Source organism: Xyrauchen texanus, chromosome 11 (assembly GCF_025860055.1).
Source record: "Xyrauchen texanus isolate HMW12.3.18 chromosome 11, RBS_HiC_50CHRs, whole genome shotgun sequence".
In the NCBI taxonomy this organism is placed as follows: Eukaryota; Metazoa; Chordata; class Actinopteri; order Cypriniformes; family Catostomidae; genus Xyrauchen; species Xyrauchen texanus.
In genome coordinates, this window is record NC_068286.1 from 48200357 (window position 1) to 48221465 (window position 21109).

Genomic DNA, 21109 nt, shown 5'->3' on the forward strand with positions numbered 1-21109 from the left:
TGCAGAATGATTTGGAAAAACACAGAACATACAAATGAGTTAACTCAGTAGTAATTAGCACTCAATTTGACTGCAAATGCTACATCCGGAAACACTGTAAAAGCTGATAATATGCTGACCATGTCGTCACGGACATGATTTTGTAGTTCATTTGTGGGATACCGCACATTGCAGGTCAGTTCTGCGTGCTGCTCGTGTACCTAAATCCTGATGCGTCCATGTGCATCTCACAGCAGCTGCCGCAGAAGATACAAAAATACAAAATATAATTGATATTTGCTTGAGCGGCAGCCGCGTTGGTCTGCAATCAGTCTGAAATCTTTAAATGCCAACCAAAGAAAATTTCATTGAGCTCTTCTTTAATTGCAAAAACATGGAGAATAATCATTTTGAGTCATAAAATTACAGACTTGTCCTTCAAAATCATCAGAGATGTAGTCTAAAAAAAGATGTGCATAAATTACCTGGTGGTTTACAATAAAATAAAATAAAAAATTTAAATAAAAGTTTCATAGCCAACTAAATTCATCACACAATCTCTGTCATTGAATTTTATAGTCTATAATTAAAGTATAAACAAAACATTTCACTGCCCCAAATAAACTAATGTTTTATTGTGCGTGGATGAATGTTGGACAAATGCTGTAAAAGAATGTATTTAAGCAGCTCGTCAATGCTTTGAAAATAGTCAGTCAATAATAAATAGGTGCTGTTGATCAGTTTAGATTCGCTGTCTGCTTTAGCAACAAAGATTTTTTTTTCCAGACTATTTCAAAGTTACACATCAAGCTGACAACACTGTGTGGACCCCAGAAGCCCACATGTGTCGATACATTGTGCCTAAAACACTTCATATCCCATAATAATACTGTTTTTATTTCAATATCCTGTTTTTAGTTATCTGTGGGAGACATGCTGTGGGGGACTTGACTCTTGATTTTAAGGTTTTAACCACGATGAAACCGCAATGCGAGCTCCGTCGAGTCCGAGTCCAAACTCGAAGACCCCAACTCTACTTATTCCTTCTCCTGGAGATAAACTGGAGATAAACTGCTTTTACTGGAGAGTGGAGATTGGGAACTTGGGATTTGGGAACTTGGAAAAGCCAAGACCAGTTTAGGATATGATGAGATTTAAATCATTTCATATTTGTATATATAACAGTAAACAAGCACACATTTGTTTGTTGACACCATCATCTTGATAAAGTATGCCTTCATTAATATTTAATCTTATGCAAGAAGTGCGTCCCCCAATTAACATAAAGTTCAATTAATACTGATCTGCGTCCCGACTAATGAATGTAATGTAAGATTACTGTCACCTCAAAGGCCATTTCAAATATATGTTTAAATAAACATGAGCTGCCTTATTTTTATGTCCAACATTACTTACTGAAATGAAAATTGTTTTAAAATTGACACATTTATTGTTGTGAACCTTCCTTCTGACAAATGGACATATATTAAAACAGTGAAACAGAGCACAATATTTAAATCAGCTATATACCCATCAGACTGAACACAACATCAGGCAGGCTGGTGGCCTCTAGTTGCTTGCTGAAGACTCTATTAAGCATTGCATGTTTCGCCTTAGTGTGCATAGACTATATTTGCATGGCCGATTTAAGAAAGAAAAGATACAGTGAGGCCTGTTTCATTAAGTGCTCTTTTTTTAGGCTTTGTCTCCCCACCCCCCTTCCCCATCATCTCTATCTTCTCAGATGCCTGTTAAAATGCAGAAACAATAAGTTTTGGTGTTTGTCTTTTTTCTGATATGGCCTCTAGGATGCTGCAGGCAAGGTTCTGGACAGATGGACCATAATGTCACGGGAAGAGGAGATCATCACCTTGCAACAGTTTCTGCGCTTTGGTGAGACCAAATCTATTGTGGAATTGATGGCCATCCAGGAAAAAGAGGGCCAGGCAGTCACAGTGCCCTCATCAAAGACTGACTCTGGAATCAGAACTTTCATTGAAAGCAACAATAGCACACGTAGTCCAGGCCTTCTTTCACACCTGGAGAACAACAGCCCCTCTAGCATTCACCATTTTGAGAACATCCCAAACAGTCTGGCTTTCTTACTGCCTTTCCAGTACATAAACCCAGTGTCAGCCCCCATGTTAGGGCTTCCACCAAATGGACTGAATATTGAGCAATCAGGTCTCAGAATGAGAGATGCAAATCTGCCCAGTCAGAGTGAGCCGGTGGAGACCAGTGAGTCTGAAGTGTCACTCTCACCTTTTCATGGTGGTCAGAGCCCCAGTCAAGGACCAATGGGGGCCTTACCTAACTCCATTGAACCTAAGACAGAACCTAACAGAGCTTCACCCATTTCTCCTACACCATCCTCACAGCAGTCACAGCAGCCGCATACACCACAAAAGCAACAGCAGCAGGGACAGCAACAGCAGTCAAGCAATCTGAACAACCACCAAATCCATCACCATTTTGAAAAGAATGAACAATCCAAATCAATGACCCACTCTTCTTTCTCTTCCAAAATGCATCGCATGCGTCGAATGGGAGCAACCTCACGCAAGGGTCGCGTCTGCTGTAATTCCTGTGGCAAGACTTTCTACGACAAGGGCACCCTAAAGATCCACTATAATGCAGTGCATCTGAAGATTAAGCACCGTTGCACAATTGAAGGCTGCAACATGGTCTTCAGCTCATTGCGCAGTCGGAACCGCCATAGTGCCAATCCCAATCCTCGCCTACACATGCCCATGTTGAGGAACAACCGGGACAAGGACCTCATTCGTTCCAGTTCTGGCTCTTCCACAACTGTCATATCAAGTGCCAAAAGTGGCTTTTCTCTTACTAGCCCTGGACGGCCTCCACTAAATTTTGCCACTCCTCCTCTCGACCCAATGATTCAGTCACCTCTGCAGAGCCCTCTTGTCTTCCCTTCCCTGAAGTCTGTGCAGCCAGTGCAACCCGTGCCACCATTTTATCGCACATTGCTCTCTCCTGCTGACCTAGTTAGTCCCCCAGTCTCTCTGCCCACCAGTCCAATCCTTCCTACCACAACAAACAGCACATCTCTGATGGACCAACATCAACAGATATTGGCTGCTGGTTCCCATAACACCCATGTAGCTGAAATAGTGACTTTTTCTCATCGCCTGCCCACATCTCCCAGTACCCAAGATTCCACAACTCTTGACACTATACCTAAAAAGAAGCCTCGCAAATCCAGCATGCCAGTCAAGATAGAGAAAGAAGTGATAGATGTGGCAGATGATTATGATGACAAAGATGATGATGATGGTGAAGATAGTTGTCACCACCACCAGCATCCATCCCACCTCCATAACAATATCAATGGCAACTGCAACAACAACAATAACAGCAGCAGTGGTTATCATTGTGGGGGTGGTGGACACCAGTCTCCATCAATTGATGAAATGCACCCTAGTCTAGCCCTTAGAGGCATGCTCCGTCCTGACCAAGAAGAGTGCAGTGGGAGCCTTCGAGGTAGAGGCACTGGTGACCTGCGCTGTATTGACAGCTTTAGCTCTGAGGACCAAGATCATGAGCGTGACTTCGAAAATGAGTCAGAGACATCCGAATCTAAGATGCTCTACCGAGATGAGCTGATCGACACGGACGTGCAGCAGCCTACCCTAGGGAGAAACATGGATAAAGAACAGCAAGGGGCAGAAGATGAAAGACGCCTCCGGAGAGATTTAGAGGAACAAAGCCTTTCCCCACCCTCTCAGCACCAGCCTGTTATCAAAATCAAGGAAGAAATCAATGATCCTACTTATGACATGTTCTGCATGGGTCAGTACAGCCTTTACAATGGTGGTATGGCAGCCAGCATGGCTGCCTTACATGAAAGTTTTATCTCCTCTATGAGCTATGGAACAAGCCCATCAAAGTTCTCCTCTCAATCCCCTGAGGGTGACCTCTGCTCCAGCCCTGATCCCAAGATCTGCTACGTCTGCAAAAAGAGCTTCAAAAGCTCCTACAGTGTCAAACTGCACTACAAGAATGTGCACCTTAAAGAGATGCATGTGTGCACTGTGGCTGGATGTAACGCTGCTTTCCCTTCCAGAAGAAGCAGAGACAGGTGAGACGAATCACTCAGATCTTCCACTGAAATCGACATATAGACTGTATTATACACTTACACATGCACGCACTTACTCAAACACACACACACACACACACACACACACACACACACACACACACACACACACACACACACGCATACTCAAACAGACACACACACACACATACACACACACACTCATACTAAAACAGACACACACACACACACACACACACACACACACACACACACACATACTCAAACAGACACACACACACACACACACACACACACACACACACACACACATACACACACACACTCATACTAAAACAGACACACACACACACACACACACATACACACACACACATACACACACACACACATACACACACACACTCATACTAAAACAGACACACACATACACACACACACACACACACACACACGCACATACTCAAACACACACACACACACACACACACACACACACACACACACACACACACACACACACACACACACACACTCATACTCAAACAGACACACACACACACACACACACACACACACACGCATACTCAAACAGACACACACACATACACACACACACTCATACTCAAAGCACACACACACACACACACTCAAACACACTCAAACACACACACACACTCATACTCAAACGCACACACACATGCACACAAACACACATGCACACACACACACACTCATACTCAAACGCACACACACACACACACACACACACACACTCATACTCAAACGCACACACACACATACACACATACACGCACACACACACACACACACACATACTCAAATGCAAACACACACACAAACACACACAAACTCACTCACACAAACACGCACACACACACACACACAAACACACACTCACACACACACACACACACACACAAACATACTCAAATGCACACACACACAAACACACACACACACACACACACACACACACACACACACACAAACATACTCAAATGCACACACACACACACACACTCACACACACACACAAACATACTCAAATGCACACACTCACACACACACACAAACATACTCAAATGCACACACACACAAACACACACACACACTCACACACACACACAAACATACTCAAATGCACACACTCACACACACACACAAACATACTCAAATGCACACACACACACACACACACACACACACTCACACAAACAAACACACACGCACACACACAAAGTCTACTCTACTATACTGTACTATAATATGCAACACAATAATTTAAACTATTTACTATAATTTATAAAAGCTTATTATTTGTAATGATGTCCATTTAAAAGTAGCTCTATTATGACCCAAATCTTTGCTACTTTTATTTTATGTTGGATAATGTTATATATAAATATAGCCTGTCTGGGCTACCTGCTTGATTTGTATTCTTTATTGCATACATTTGAGGTGGATATGTAGACTTTAGCAAAATAACACAAAGAAAATGTGTTGAATATATGTTTTTGGAACATATTTTGCATCTTTAATGCATTAATATGCTGTTTACCTGTAATTGCTCACCTGTCACACACAGGTAGACATGCATACATTAGCAGAGGTTGAGGCCTGTCAAACCGCTGCATTCATTAACACATCGGGAGGTGTGGGCCTCTCGCACTGCTAGTCAACACACTTACTATAAACAGTTTCAGAATACATTTGTGCTGAAGGGTGAAACAGATGCCCAGTCAAACACAGACTCTCCAAAGCCACATTACAGAGGACAATAGAAATATCATTCAGCATGAAATCAACACAAAGGTTTCATTAAGTGTCCTTCTACAGACTCACAAGTCCGTTCTCTAGGTTCTCTAGGCTCCATAAATAATACGAATAAAGGCAATAAACATGTAAGAATCATTTTTATTTGTATAGTATTTTTCACATCAGACATCAGTTAAAAAACGCTTACAGGAAATGATGCTCTAACATAATATCTAATATTTATGTGCAGTGAAACAAACATATTTCTGAGCATTGCAATGGGCAATGTAATTGTCTCATGAGTATTCAATGGTATTATGTAAAGCGTCCAGCAAATATACATTTACTAACATTTGCATAGATACTGAACGTGCAACATGTACTTTTATTATAGCATCTAAAACATGAATCATTTAACGTATGATCAACTTTACAAACATACAAATGTTACAAATCCTTATTGTATCCATTCATATTTAAATTTGCATTGTATTTATAAATAATGATATTAAATAAATGTTCAATGCATCACATGTTATTAACCCAGTTAACTGCATTTACCTTATTTAATTATGAGGATTATATTACTTCAGCAGAGACTACATGTACAAATTATGAAATCTTTTAATTATTACAAAATCATCACATAATCATTTGGAATACTCCTTTTGCCATTTCTTCTTATAAATGACTGTAATCAAATAATTTACCTGATGCATTTTTATATATTGTTAAGAAATGATTAGGGTTATGTTAAGTGGTAAAGTGGGATTAGTGGCTCAAAAATATTTATATTCTGGTATATTATTACTAAAATCTTTGTCACTGTATATTTATCTGCCTGTTACGTTTGCCATATTGATGAAAAGTTATTAGGTTTAGGACTAGAGATCTAAAATATCTCTGAAAGTGTTCAAATGTAACTATACACATATATTTATAATATAAAGTATTTGTAAGTATTTTAAGTTTCTAAAGCTCAAAATGTCCATATTGCACGTTTCAGGGTATATCCAAACGTACAAATGTGTAAATGTTATGCAAGAATTCCTTTGATAATAATGGCATCAGGCAAAGAGACACATGCAGGTACTCTAGAGAGAGAGAAAAGAAACCTTATTCATCTCATTCACTCCAGAGGGACGAGAGATAACAGCCTGTCTCTTTTACCCTCTCTGGTGGCAAGTGACAGTATTATTTAGATAAGGCATGCTCATTGGTGTGTGTGTGTGTGTGTGTGTGTGTGTGTGTGTGTGTGTGTGTGTGTGTGTGTGTGTGTGTGTGTGTCTGCCCCTTTAGTGGAATTTACGAATTAAAAGTTCTCTAAGGGACTGAAAAGAGGTGCGTAGACAGATGTTTGTGAGCCACTGATGTGTGCTTATATACTGAGGTGTCCTTCTGCCAGTGAAGAGGATCAAGATTATTTTTTGTTTCATGCAAGGTGTCCATGCTGGCTCCAGGTGTGTGGAGGGCGTAGGTTGTAGGGAAGTGCTCTGAATGCCAAGGCTATGGGACCAGAGTGCCCCAGGCAAAGCAGTCCTGCTGTTGCTGCACATGGGGACACACTGTTGGAGCCAATGGGCTAGCAGATAGCATCAAACTGAAATGCTCTTTGGTATTAACAAGCAGGAAAGAAGACCAGGGGCCCCTTGTTTGTACATCACTCAAAACATCTGAGATGATGCTGTGTACTTGGGTCAGGTCAAATTGTCAACAGTGAACAGATCACAGAAGATAAATGCTGGAAACATGTTATCTATAGTGAAAACATATTATTAAGTAGTAGTTCAGATCAGACTGGCTGCTGTTGGATCCGTGCATGTGTGTTCCACGCTATGGGAAACTCCTCCCAGGAGTGACGATCTCTGAAGCTTTATAAATCATGCCAGTCTATTGGCAGATGGTGCTTGATGCTCCGCCCCTGATGCTTACCTCATCTCGGGCATATAAACCAAAGCACAGCACCATTTCATCAGAATGTTTTACTTCAGGGTAGCGATAACATCTCTCTTGCTCTGATGCCCGAAAATCTGCGTGTTCATAATCGAATCTGCAAACCTGAACAGATGGTGGACTTTCTTCTCCCGTGCTGTGATGAACAGCGTGTCCTTTTACACTTTTGCGTTTGAAAGTCTATTGTATTGTGTTTCTGTGTGTTGATTTAAGTGAAAGAACTTAAAACAGGCGTTTGTTAAATGGTGCCTTTTTAAAGATTATAATTATAATTCCTTACATATATATATAGCATTTTTCTATGCACTCAAAGCGCTTTACATCATAGTAGAAGAATCTCCTCAACCACCCCCTGTATGCAGCATCCAATTGTATGATTGCACCAGAACGCCCACCAAACACCAGCTATTGGTGAAGAGGAGAGTACAGTGATGTAGCCAATTCATTTGTATAATGGATTATTAGGAAGCCATGATGGAAACGGCCAATGGGCAAATGTTGCCAGGACACTGGGGTTACACCCCTACTCTTTACAAGACGTTCCCTGGGATTTTGTAATGACCACAGAGAGGCAGGACCTGTTTAACATACCAAAGACAGTGCCTTTTTACAGTATAGCATCCCCATCTCTATACTGGGGCATTAGCACCCACACAGAACGAATGGTGAGCACCCCTGCTGACCTTCCTAAAGATGCTCTTTTTAAAATCGTTTTCACCTTACAAGCGATATCCTCTGTCTGACAGGCACAAGTGCGGCTCGCTCATGCAGAAGCAGCGCTCAGTGATTGCGCTCACTTTGAACGTATGCAACTCAAGATGCTTTGCTCTCGGCTCATCTTCTCTCTGAAGGAGGTATACCAGCTATACTCCTTATGCGGCTCCCCAAAGATCCTCCGCATGAGGGAGGCGTGCAAGGCCGCAATCTAAATTGTGGAGAGATTAAGGAGAATTTGTCAAAGTCTAAGCCTTGCGAGCCTTCCCTCCTCCATTTCAGCACTTTATTAATTTAATTAGAAATATATACATTTTACAGATTAAGGTCTGGGACAAGATCTTTGTACATTGATCAGTGAATTATCTGGATTTCATTGTTGATGATTTGGCCCGATCCTGGATTGTTCTGTTCTTGAAAGAAGAGTTGATTCGTAAACTCATTCCTGCTCTGGCACAGGCTTTTTAACGTAAACAGGATTATATTGCGGCTTTTAAGCTGAGCTGTCACTGGAACGACGTAGATGCAGAGCAGAGGTTTAATTAAACATTTAGTGGAATCCAAAAAAATCACGTAATCCAATAACAGTATGAGAGTCAATCACCAGTGAGGTAGTCCAATCAGGCAGACAATCATAAATTGCAAACAATAAATATAAAAACCAAAAGGGAAAGCATAAAGTCCAGAACCAGGGTACACAGACATTAGGATGCTGAGAATTGCAGAGAAACACTTCGTAAGGAACAAACAAGCCTGGGAACCTTTACCCTCAAGGTTAAATAGACACAGGTGAAAGCCATGAGTCCATGATTGCTCAAAAGTCTGGGTAGGAGGACCTCGTGTGGCGAGGAGGAGGATTAGCAGTCTTAGTTGTTATATAATCCCCCTTCCTATGGCCGCCTCCTGGCGCCAATCTACGAGACCTCCTCTTTGTCTAACAGTTGGGCGATCTGGATGATCTCTATGAAAGTCCGAGTTTAGTGAGGGATCAAGGATATTTTCTGCTGGCACCCATGACCTCTCTTTCGGTCCATACCGCTCCCAGTCCACCAGATACTGCATCCTTCCTCCTCTAAATCTAGAGTCCATTATCTCTTTTTTAGCAGGACTTCCACCAATCAATTACTTCTAATAATCCCAGATACAGACTGTAGCGCTGTAACTGGCTGAGCAGTCAACTTGAACTTTTAATGACACAAATGTACTTAAACAAAACATAGAGTGCTTTGTAGCAAAAAAGCGTAGCGTCTCTTTCTCAAACTGGCATCTCTGGCTCCCCTTTATCCATCTCCAGCTGATTGGCCAACTCAGCACCAGGCATGCACCCTCACGGCCCGGCCATGCCCTCCTCCTCGTCACACTCCTCCACCACCCGATTCTGGCCTGGGTGCCATCCAGACTGGCTTACAAGCCCCCCCCCCCATCTCTGGAGGGGACATGCTGCCCTTCCGGCCGTTCCACCACACGATGGTCCTCCCTGCCTCCTGAGAATCTGAGAGTGACAAGGGGAGGGAGAGGGGAGAGACAGAGAGAGAGAGAGAGAGAGAGAGATAAACTGGCTGAAAACGCTGCTGACTAGTCCTCAGCCAGCTCTGCAGCGGTCCTTCATGATGCCGGTCGATGGCACTGGACCTTGAGTCCTGGCAGAAGGCAGCATAATCCTCTGCCTCCTAGTAGACGTCAATGGCTCCTCCACCTCTTGGCGGATGGCAGCAGCTCCTTCGTCTCCTGCCGGATGGCAGTGTTCTTCTCCGCCTTCTGGCGAACTGCTCCAATACCAACGGACCATACCTCCTCAGCGTCGCAACCCTCCATCAGTGGCTGGGGCTCTCCAACAGCGCATCTCTCCTCCCTCAAGGATGGGAAAGGAGGAGGCGGGAACCGGCTGAGCAGTCACCGTAAACTTTTAAAGACACAAATGAACTTAAAACATAAATCGTTCACCTCTCTCTCTCTCTCTCGAACTGGCATCTCCGGCTCCCCTTTATCCGTCTCCCGCTAATTGGCCAACTCAGTGCCATGCATGCACCCTCACGGCCTGGCCACGCCCTCCTCCTCGTCACACAGACAAGTAACTTCTCCATTTCAATGTTGTCTTCTGACATTTCCTACTGTTGCAATTATTTGTGAATTATAATGACATTAATTTGGCCAATGTCAATAATTTGTCTCAATACTCTCACAATTAAAAAACAATGTAGGGTCATCTAGGATGCGAAAGGTATAATTATGTAGGAAAATGGCTTAAGGGCAGATTCTTTTAACCTGAACCAAAACTTATGCAACAATTATTATTTAAAAAATTATTTTGTTAAGGATGATGTCATCATGAACACCATTTTATCAGTAAAATGCCAATTGAATGAAAACTACCAAGACATTTTTTTTCACGTAATTTCAGTTTGTGGATAACATAACAGCATACACGCTGAATTAACATTGATCTCGCAGTCACAGTAAAAATAATGCACTTTTCTTGTTTTAAGCACACAATTGTCCATTTTTACTCATTAAAAATGATTTCAACCCATTCCTAATTCAAATGCTACTTTACAAACTCACATTAAACTGTATATCAATTATTTACAGACATTCTGTTTGTTTAAAATAGATACATTTCATTCTAATTCCAAAAAGTGAAATTAATATTAGCTTAAAGCATATATAGAATATCAGTCAGAACACAGATTACTTTAAAACCAAAATAACAAATGTTAATGTAGCATCAAATTCAGTGTTAACAGGCATCTTTCCCACACTGACTTTTAAATGAGCTCTTGACATCACTGAGTAGGAAGTCAATTTGATAAATTGGATCCTGTTCAAGTAAAACTCCCAAACAAGTATCCATCTCCCTTTTACAGTGAATAAACACCGACTGCAGGACGCAAATATGATGATGAATAAAAAGTAGGCAGGCAAATATCAAGGATGTTGAAGTTTTTGGGGGGTTTTTTGTAGCCAAGAGGGAGAACGCAATCATGTAATTAAAAGGCGTTGTATGCCCTGTAGTGACATTTCTTAATCTTAGTTGCATGGAGGTAAAGAGAGTATATTTATTGTGCAGAGTGAGCAGGCGCAGAGAGACGTAACACAAGACGTAGCGTGATTAACTGCTGCAAACACACACACAGCAGTAATAATGCCCCTTATTATTATCATTAATCATTTTTTCCAAAGACAGACATGGAGCCCTTTTTCTTGTTTTTTAATGCTGTCCTCACTGTGGCAGATGACCCTGAGTGTCTGCCTGGCTCCAGATTCCCATGGTGTGCTAATATTCAGTCGACCATCCCACGCAGGCCAACCACGGATAGGAAGAGTGATGCTTAATTATATCTACCCCTTTCTCCCCTCTCTTCCTGTGGTGCTGAAACACGTGCTGTCAGGCTTCGAATGCTGCACTCCAAACTTTGAATAAACTTACAGTAGTCATCTGTGTTTAATGATCTTTTTGTTTGCCTTGACTTGCAGAAGGTAATAAGTTATCTGATCATCAGCTGCCCTCTAAACATAAGACGTAGAGACACAGATGAACTACTGTAAGCACCTCATCATCCAATGTGACACTCTTTCCCTTTTCAGTTGAGTATTACAGCTCATTTCGCAAATGTGCACACTTTTCTGGAACCAAAAGGATCATCAAATACTAGATGATTAACATTCCTGGGACAAGGCACATTAAGAGCCACAGCTCTCTCCTCCTCTGCAGAGTCTAAATGGATTCTCCGGAGAGGCCGTCTCCAGCTTTGGGCAGATTGGTTTGGCTGCCACATTATAGGTTAGAAGGAAGGGGGAGAGGGAGGTGCTGGAGGAGGGGACTGAGGGGCAAAATTTAGTTAGAGTCTGAAAGGGGGTTGCAAGGAGAAAGGAAATGAAGCAGAGAAGCTTAACCTGATGAATGAAAGGGGAGACTGTCAGCCACGCTGTGTTGGGGCTTGAGTTTCGTGTTTAACCGAGCTGAGTCAAAATTACCTAAATGAAAGGTACTGCTTTTAATTGCTTGGGGTCAATAAATCTTTTGAAGGTGTTATATGTTAATGTGATGTGTTCAAACCCTAAATGTGAACCACCATACCACATTGTTGGTATACAGCATGTGTGTGTGTGTGTGTGTGTGTGTGTGTGTGTGTGTGTGTGTGTGTGTACATGCGTTAGAGTTTGTGGTCAAAATTGCACCCAAAAGTGAACTAAATCATACAAAACCTCTTTTTTGGGATGTCCTCATTTGGTAAAACGATTAAAAAAAAATAATAATAATAATGTTAATACAAATATTAGGGTAAGGTTTAGGGTTAATTTATAGGAATCAATCTGAGCAATCAAAGTCTTTGCTATGTCCCCATTTAGATGTGTGTGTGTGTGTGTGTGTGTGTGTGTGTGTGTGTGTGTGTGTGTGTGTGTGAGTGAGAGTGTGCGTGTATTTGTGTGTGTGTGTGTGAGTGTATGTGTGTGTGTGCGTGTGTGTGTGTGTGTGTGTGTGAGTGTGTGAGTGTGTGTGTGTGTGCGTGCGAGTGTGTGTGCGTGTGCGAGTGTGTGTGTGTGTGTGTGTGTGCGCGTGTGCGTGTGCGAGTGTGTGTGTGTATGCGTGTGCGAGTGTGTGCGTGTGTGCACGTGCGAGTGTGTGTGTGAGTGTGTGTGTGCGCATGTGTGTGTGAGTGTGTGTGTGTGTGTGTGTGTGTGTGTGTGCGCGCGTGTGTCTTTAGATGCCAGTTAGTCATGACAGTCTAGAGCTTATGAGCAGTGTGAGGGTACAATTTCAAGAGATGGTCACATGCTGCAAAAGGAGCCGCCAACTTAAGTGTCATCAACAGCATTGTATACAAATAAAAAATCTGATAAAATTCAAACAAGCATTACAGAACAAGAGACAAACATTAATCATTCAAAATACAACTGGATGTCCCCCTAGAGATCTCTTTATTTTTAGATCTGTCATGAAAAAAGCAATTCACCTCAGTAACGGCTTCTTTCTAAACGCTTTCCTCATTTTGTTTTACTGCTCTGGCATTGTATAAATAAACAACATACAATAATAGACGGATGTGTAGCAATGTGAACACACACATATCAAGCACAACTAATCAATATACAATTTTCAATGTTGATGATGCTGTGGTGGTCCGCTCCTGTACACCTTATATCAACAGAAAGGGTCCCTCCATTAAAATTATTTTTACTTTTTGCAGGAAAATGTCGGATAGGGCACTAAATAATTAAAGGGACCCTTTTTGACTGCATCAACCATGGCACTGCTGGTAAGCTCTACAATACATTGTGCAATCCATTTATCAGTCACGTTTAGGTTAACATTTAATTTGCTTTATGGTCCTTTTGCATGGCCTGGAAACCCTGAGGTCTTTTTTTGTTTTGTGTTGTTTTGTTGTGTTAACTTTACTGGCACTCACAAAGACTCAGTGCACCAGATATCTTGGTTGCATTTTATTTTGATTTTGCTACTCCATGTGTTACCCCATTCCTCATTGTAAAATATTGTTGGTTTCCTTTCGTTTTCTGTGCCACCAGAAAATGCATTTGATTTTTAGTTAAACATCACGAGGACTGACAAATAGCATGAAATGAACGTGATTTCTTTAGAGGCAGATCAAGGTTAAGATGAATTGATGCAAAGGCACTTTCTCTTGCTATGTGTTATGTGATCCTGCACTCAGGTGAGAGAGAAAGACATCTTTATTAAAGTGAGGCCTACATGACAAAATACATTTATGGGTCTCAGTTAAGCTACCTTCAGGAAAGAGTCAATGTGCTAACGCTGTCCAAGTCTGAGTTTATGTGCTATTGAATTTCCCTCGATTATTGCATTACCATGGCTCAAATCAATTGATAAACTCCCATTGAATGTGGTGGAGTATTTAATTGAGTCAGAGTCAATTGCATTTGAGCATGCCTGCAGACGTGCTGACAGAAGTAAACACTTTAGCAGGATACTGTCTAAGCAGTCTGAGTGATTGAACTGTGCTGTAGCAGAAAGTAGTGCGCTCGCTCTCACATTCCTACAGTCACTCAATGAAGTCATGAAAATGCAATATAGTGGTGCATTAAAGCCAACATGTAATTGGAGGGTGTTTGCATTATTTGCATTATCGTTGGCATTCAGAATGATCAATGTAGAGTTTTTGACCGTTACTGTTAATACATGAGAAGTTTATTGATATATGTTGATGTCTTTTTTTGTAATTATATTTTGAGTTGAAATAAATTGCTACAGGAACCCTATCCTCTCTCCCCTACAGACATAGCTCCAACATTAACCTGCACCGCAAACTACTGACCAAAGAGCTGGATGACATTGTCCTGGACCCCCAGCTTACGACCCTGCCTAAGGATCTCCGTGCTGAGTTCCTGTCAAAGATCTATGCTGGCCACCATGTGGGACCGGAGGGGGTGGGGAGTGCTGGCAGTGGACTGCCACGAAGTCTAGGCCATAAGGAGATGGGATCTCCAGCCGCTACTGAATATTCACACAGCAATGGCTATTACTGTGGCCCCAACGATTACATGGTGCTGGACCTGAGCACCGCCTCCAGCGTACAATCAAGCGGCAGCATGCAATCCTCGCAGGAGTCTGATGAAGGCAGCGATGAGGGCATCCTGCTGGATGACCTGGAGGGTGCGAGTGACACTGAGGACTGCACCCCTAGTATTAGGGCTCACGGTCTGGCGGGGGAAGGAAAGGATGGAGAAGAGGCAAGGAAGGATGGGAGAAAAGGAGGCAAAGAGGAAGGGCTTTTGCTCTGGGACCCCTCCTTCTCACCATCCGTCTTGGCATCCAGTGGAGGTAATGGGGCAGGAGGCATCCTTTGCACCATCTGCCACAAAATGTACAGTAACAAAGGGACCCTTCGGGTGCACTACAAGACTGTCCACCTGCGTGAAATGCACAAGTGCAAAGTGCCTGGCTGTAACATGATGTTTTCTTCTGTGAGAAGCAGAAACAGGCACAGCCAGAACCCCAACCTACACAAAAATGCCCCTATACAACAATGATTGATTAGACCATGCATCCCTCCCTACCCCACAGCCAGAAAGCTTCTTCTACTCCACATGACACCCTCCTCTCCATTCCCCAGCAGCATCCCCATAATGCCATAAACAACGGCATTGATGTGCTGAAAACGTTGGTTACAATGTACAATTAAGTTGTATTTGTCAACATTAGTTAACTACATTAGTTAAAATGAACTGAAATGAACAATACAATGCAGCATTAAATTAGTCTTGGTTGATGTTCATTTGAATAAATACGGAAACATTTATTACCCTAGAACGCATATGTAACTGCTCACCCCTTAAATGCAAATCCAGATGCGTACTCTTTATAAAACTACTTTTGGGGGAAATTAACTCATTTAAATGTTTAAATCGTTGATATATCGTTGATTAAATTCTGAAGAGTTTCAGAGAAGTTTTAGGTTACAGTGTAAAATCCTTGTGTAACAGAAATATGAGCAACGACTGTTAAAATATGAAACATCTCAACAACTCTATCCACACAAACACATGCATATAAATAGACTAGGATAAACATTTTTTTTTTTTAGCTTTATTTAACTTGTAAAATGACAATCTTATTTACTCTAAATTGCTGTGTAACAGAATTTTTCAATATTACTCTATGTAGCTATATTAGTCTTTGGGAGGTCAGGCGTACAAAAACAAAAACTAAAGTTGCAGGTTGGAATCCACTAAAAAGTGTTCCAGGAGCTCTGACCCGTGTGCCCTTGCTGTGAACGCGTCATCTAACATCAGGTTACTGAGGACTGTCCCTGTAATAACTATAATGCCAAGCAATTTGGACATAGGCACAGGCTGAATGACAACTTTCTATACTTGCATATTATTTATACATTTAAATGTGAACATGGCATTTATCATATATTTAATTGCATAACTAATAGAAACTAACAAACAGGCAATGGGCCCCATTTAAAGAGCACTAGCACTAAGCGCAGCATTATGCCATTTGTCATAAGCGCAAAGTCAATGGGCATGGCCGTGTATTTTCGTGCCAGCATGCGCTAAGTCTAGGCGCAAGTGGGTTTGGTAAAATCGTGCACTCAGTGCACTAATGGGCTGGGTCAAGTGGGTCCTATTATATAGTCCATTCTCTATCAAGCACCAGCGATATAAACAAAGACAGCACACTCTTAAGAGGTTGGTAATGTAAATGGACTGTATGAAATGGGTTAGAAGAATAAAAATATGGACACGCTACTTGTATATGCTTATATATAAAGGTCATGGTTTATTTAGTTTATATCGCTGGTGCTTGTGGGAGAATGGACTGTATAATAAGGTACAGATGGTGCAATAACCCGAGAAGAGCCTCAGAATTGATTTACACTTGATCCATACCATTAGCACATTTGCCAAACCCACTTGTGCCTAGACTTAGACATGCTGGCACAAAAATACCAAACTTCATGGCCATGCCCACTGACTTTGCACTTATGCAGCTGTGTTTAGTGATAGTGCTCTTAAAATATGCAATGACCTATTTCTCCGGAAAAGGGCAAATTGTGCTTTACGTCACTTTATTAACATACAATACACGCACAGATAGCACTAACACTCCCATGCCCACTTGTGCTTTGCACTGGCACGAGAATTGCGCTTAGAATTAGCGCTCTCATGACAATTGGATAAGACAGGGGTTTTGCGTAGCGCACTCATGCAAATACAGCCCAGAGTATTACAAAATAAAAACAGCATTAAATAGAATACGGTAGGAAACATTGCATTCTGGGGTAGTGATCATAATAAAACAGAACATTTCAACTAAATTAAAAGAAATGATTTACATGATAGAAGACATCTTAAAAACTAGACGCGAGGTCATTTTGCACCCACATATGCGTTCTAGTGTTAAAACTAAAAACGTTGTTTATGTGAACATTAGTTAATCCATCATGAACTAAGATGAGTTAACGATGAACAATGGTAGTGTCGTAAATGAACATTAAACCAGATTAATAAATGCTGTAGAATCATTGTTCATTGTTAATTCATGATACTAATGCATTTGCTAATGTTAACAAATACAACCTTATTGTAACGTGTTATCAAAATATATTTTATGGTAAGAAAAGTTAAAGCAGCATTGTGCCCCTTTGACATTTCCGTTTTTGGAAGCATAGAGCCCTCCACCCCTGCCCCAAACTTCTGCTCAATCTCTTAGTTCTGACTGTTGCCTGCAGTAATGATTATAATTGTGTAATGAATCCCATACAAGAGCATGAATGTCTTAAATATGTAAATAATAATGTCCCGAGGAGCTTTGGTGTAAAACAGTTGTATTGATGGTTGTTCTCTCTCTCTCTCTCTCTCTGTCTCTCTCTCATTTGTTTTTTTTCTTCTGTTTTTTGTGTTGAGGTGGGGTGGGTGTTCTTATGTTATAGTCGGTAATACATTCTCTTAAGGTAAGCAAGATGAAGTAGCATCTACCTAGCTTGGTTCATTTATGTTGGCTCTAAAATGTTTTACTTTTAAACAGAAAAAAGAAAATCATGTGACTTGTGACTTGTTTTATCTACCTGTTAGATATACAGATGGAGCTGGCATGCTTTTAGCTCTAACAATGTATCTTTTTCTTTTATTTTTCTCATGTTTATAGCTTTAGTAAAAAAAAAAAAAAAAAAAACAATAGAATAAAAACATCAGTTTTGCACTTTTTGCAACTATACAAGTGGGACATGTAATATTATTACAAGGATAACACTTTACAATGATGGTGGTCCAACATGAAAGTGACCATTTTTTAAGGATACAGTGCCAAGCGGCAAATATTGTACCTAACAGAAACGTGCCAGATCTTTATAAGAGAGAAATCCCATTTTAAATAATTAAACCCAATATCCATCTCATTTAGTAAGTGTTTCTGGTATATTCATTTGAATGCAGTAAATAAGTATTATTGACATTTAAAGAGTAGACAGTGTATGCTTAAAGGCTGAATTAACCCCTAAGTTAGGTAGGCAACCTTTCTACTGCATGTAATGTTTAAACGAGTAAGTGTCCTGTAATTTATTGTCTCTATAAATGTGATCAATTTTTATCATTTTAATATGCCATTACCATTTCAGAGTGCCCCAAAAGAGAGTTTCTAAACAGTGACATTGTTCATCTCCAAAACCCCCATGAATGCGTCAATAGAGATGACGGCTTGAGAAGTCCCTTCATTGTTTCCAGACGTTCATTTACGGCAGACCCTCTGCAAACTGTTGAAATATTCAGCTTTTATCTTGTTCTTTTGGCCATACAATAGAAAGACAAAGGGGAAATGTGGTACTAAATTTTGTCTAATTAAATGGTATGTAGATATGGGTATTTATTTCTAGTTATCGATGTCTATCACATTTAGCCCTTTGCTGTCTGTTGCTGTCAATTGGAATAAATGAACTGAAAGATAATGATGAATGAATGACAGAAATGTACTTTACAATACTGGTACTACATGCGGTTCAAAAGGAATTCATGTTGGTGAAACGCCTGAATGAAATGACTTCCTCCTTGATGTGTTGCAACAGCAGCAGGTCTTGCTGTTCGTTTCTGAGAATAAGAGCTGATGGGAGGGATGAACTTTAGGAGATGTCGCCTAGAGGGAATTGCAGTGTGCAGCATTAAAAATATACTTCTACACAGTACCTGGAGGTATCCATTCATTTCTGCCACTGATCTGTGTAATAACTCACACGTCAATTCATTAAATTCAGTAAATGTTGCTGACAATACCGTGTCATGGAGAGATCCAAAGACATCTTTCTGTTTTTCTTTCCTCTGTTTTTTTCCTGCCTTTGAGCATCCATTCCATCACCCCCCCCCCCCTCCCCCCGTCTCACACACACACACGCCCCCACATACACACACACACACACACACACACACACATGAACACAACAGTAGGGGTCCTGCAGGGATGTTAACTACTAGTTTGTACTTACGATCATCAGATGGCTATACAACATATTAAAGGAGCTGCAATTGCCATTTTTTTGCCATATGAGGGAAGATTTAGCTCAGAAAGCCTCAAGTTTCTCCCTGGAGTCACAGCATGACTTACTTTCCTGCTCTCAGAACTGGCTATGAAAAAGTGCCACTCCAGAGGTCCCAAATACTACCCAAACTGTGCAGCTCTTGCACCACTAACTGGCCAATAACGTAAGCAGCATGAGGACCTGTTAACCTCAAGACAGTAAACACTTTTAGGACAAAGGCCGATACTTTATCTAAAGTCAAACCTATAATAATAATAATAATAATAATAATAATAATACAAATATTGACATGTATAGTTATGGGAAGGAAGTGATCAACCTCCAGGTCTCCAAACTGTCGAACCAAAGACGACTTCTTAAAGCATTGCTCTGTTTAATTTCAGTCTGTAGATCATCAAGGGTTTGCATAAATAAAGAATAAGAGAAAGAAAGTGATTTCCACATCTCAATCTCTGATTAGCTGCAGATTACGGCTGTCAATGGTTGCAATCTAATGGTTGTAACTGCATTTCAAATCAGATGGTGCGTGTATGGGGAAATGGACCATCAAAGGGGGTTTTGTGTCAGTCATTTGACGTGAGAGAGGGACCAGAGAAGCGGTGCAGAAGCAAGACACAATGCCTCAGGACATGTCTTGATTTCTTGCTGGGGAGTAATTTGCCACTCCTGTGGTGTCCCCTCCAGCTCCCATTTTCTTTTTTCTTTTCTTTTCCTTTCTTTTCTTTTCTCTTCTCAGAAAAAGACCAGCATGTTCTCCACCGAGAACCCAGTCATTACTGTCCTGCGTTGTCCCCACAGAGTTGGGCTTTTACCATGAAGCCACTGGCTAAAAGAGTCTGAGTGAGCCTTAAATATTTCATTAGGTCACTGCAGCTTCCAGGACAGGACCATCACGGACCATTAACACTGAATGTAATCTCTTGAAAAGGCTATCTGTAAGTTTGCTGTGTTAACACTGTTCCCTTGAGGACAAGGAGTGATAAAGCACAAAACAAAGATCAAATGGAATTCAAACTGCAGACTAGAGGACTTCTAAATCAAACCCCGAGTTACATTATACAAAAATAGCCCATCATTACTCTAATGTAATCATGTGATCAGTTATATGAAGATCGATTGTGTGAAGAAGAAACAAATCAGTCCGATTAAAGATTTTCTACCCTATTTCGTGCAACGACAAACAAGAAATAAGCTTAACATATTTTGTGAAGTTTTTATTTTGGATCTAATGTGATGTTTGGTGTCGATGTAATGTATGATTGTCCTTATTGCCCATTTCTGAAAAGTGCATTTACATCAGAGGAAGTACACGTCACATTGATTTACTAATGGTGACATTGATCGCTTACAAATACTGTTTTATTTCTTTTCACGAGGTAGAACGTATGATGTCCTCTTTAATTGATTTGACATTTTCATGGCATCATTTGTATCACAACCTTTTGTTTTGCATTAAATGCACATGATTTTGGGAGTGTAAATGGAATTTTATTCATATTTTGTCCAAATACCTCTTGAAATTTGTATCAGAATTCTTGTACAATTTTTATATTAAAGATTTATAAGTCACTGGCACTTTGCACCTTAT

At 40.9% G+C, this 21109-nt stretch overlaps 1 protein-coding gene across 1 annotated transcript in view; it reads left to right on the forward strand.

Moving 5' to 3' along the window:
- bnc2 (basonuclin 2) overlaps positions 1-18181 on the forward strand; it is a 126302-nt gene extending 108121 nt beyond the window's left edge. Inside the window, 3 exon segments of the mRNA XM_052137277.1 lie at positions 1788-4078; positions 14761-15488; positions 15491-18181. Of these exon segments, the coding sequence (XP_051993237.1) occupies positions 1788-4078; positions 14761-15488; positions 15491-15522 (3051 nt within the window). The 3' untranslated portion in view covers positions 15523-18181.
- The last annotated feature ends 2928 nt before the right edge of the window (positions 18182-21109 follow it).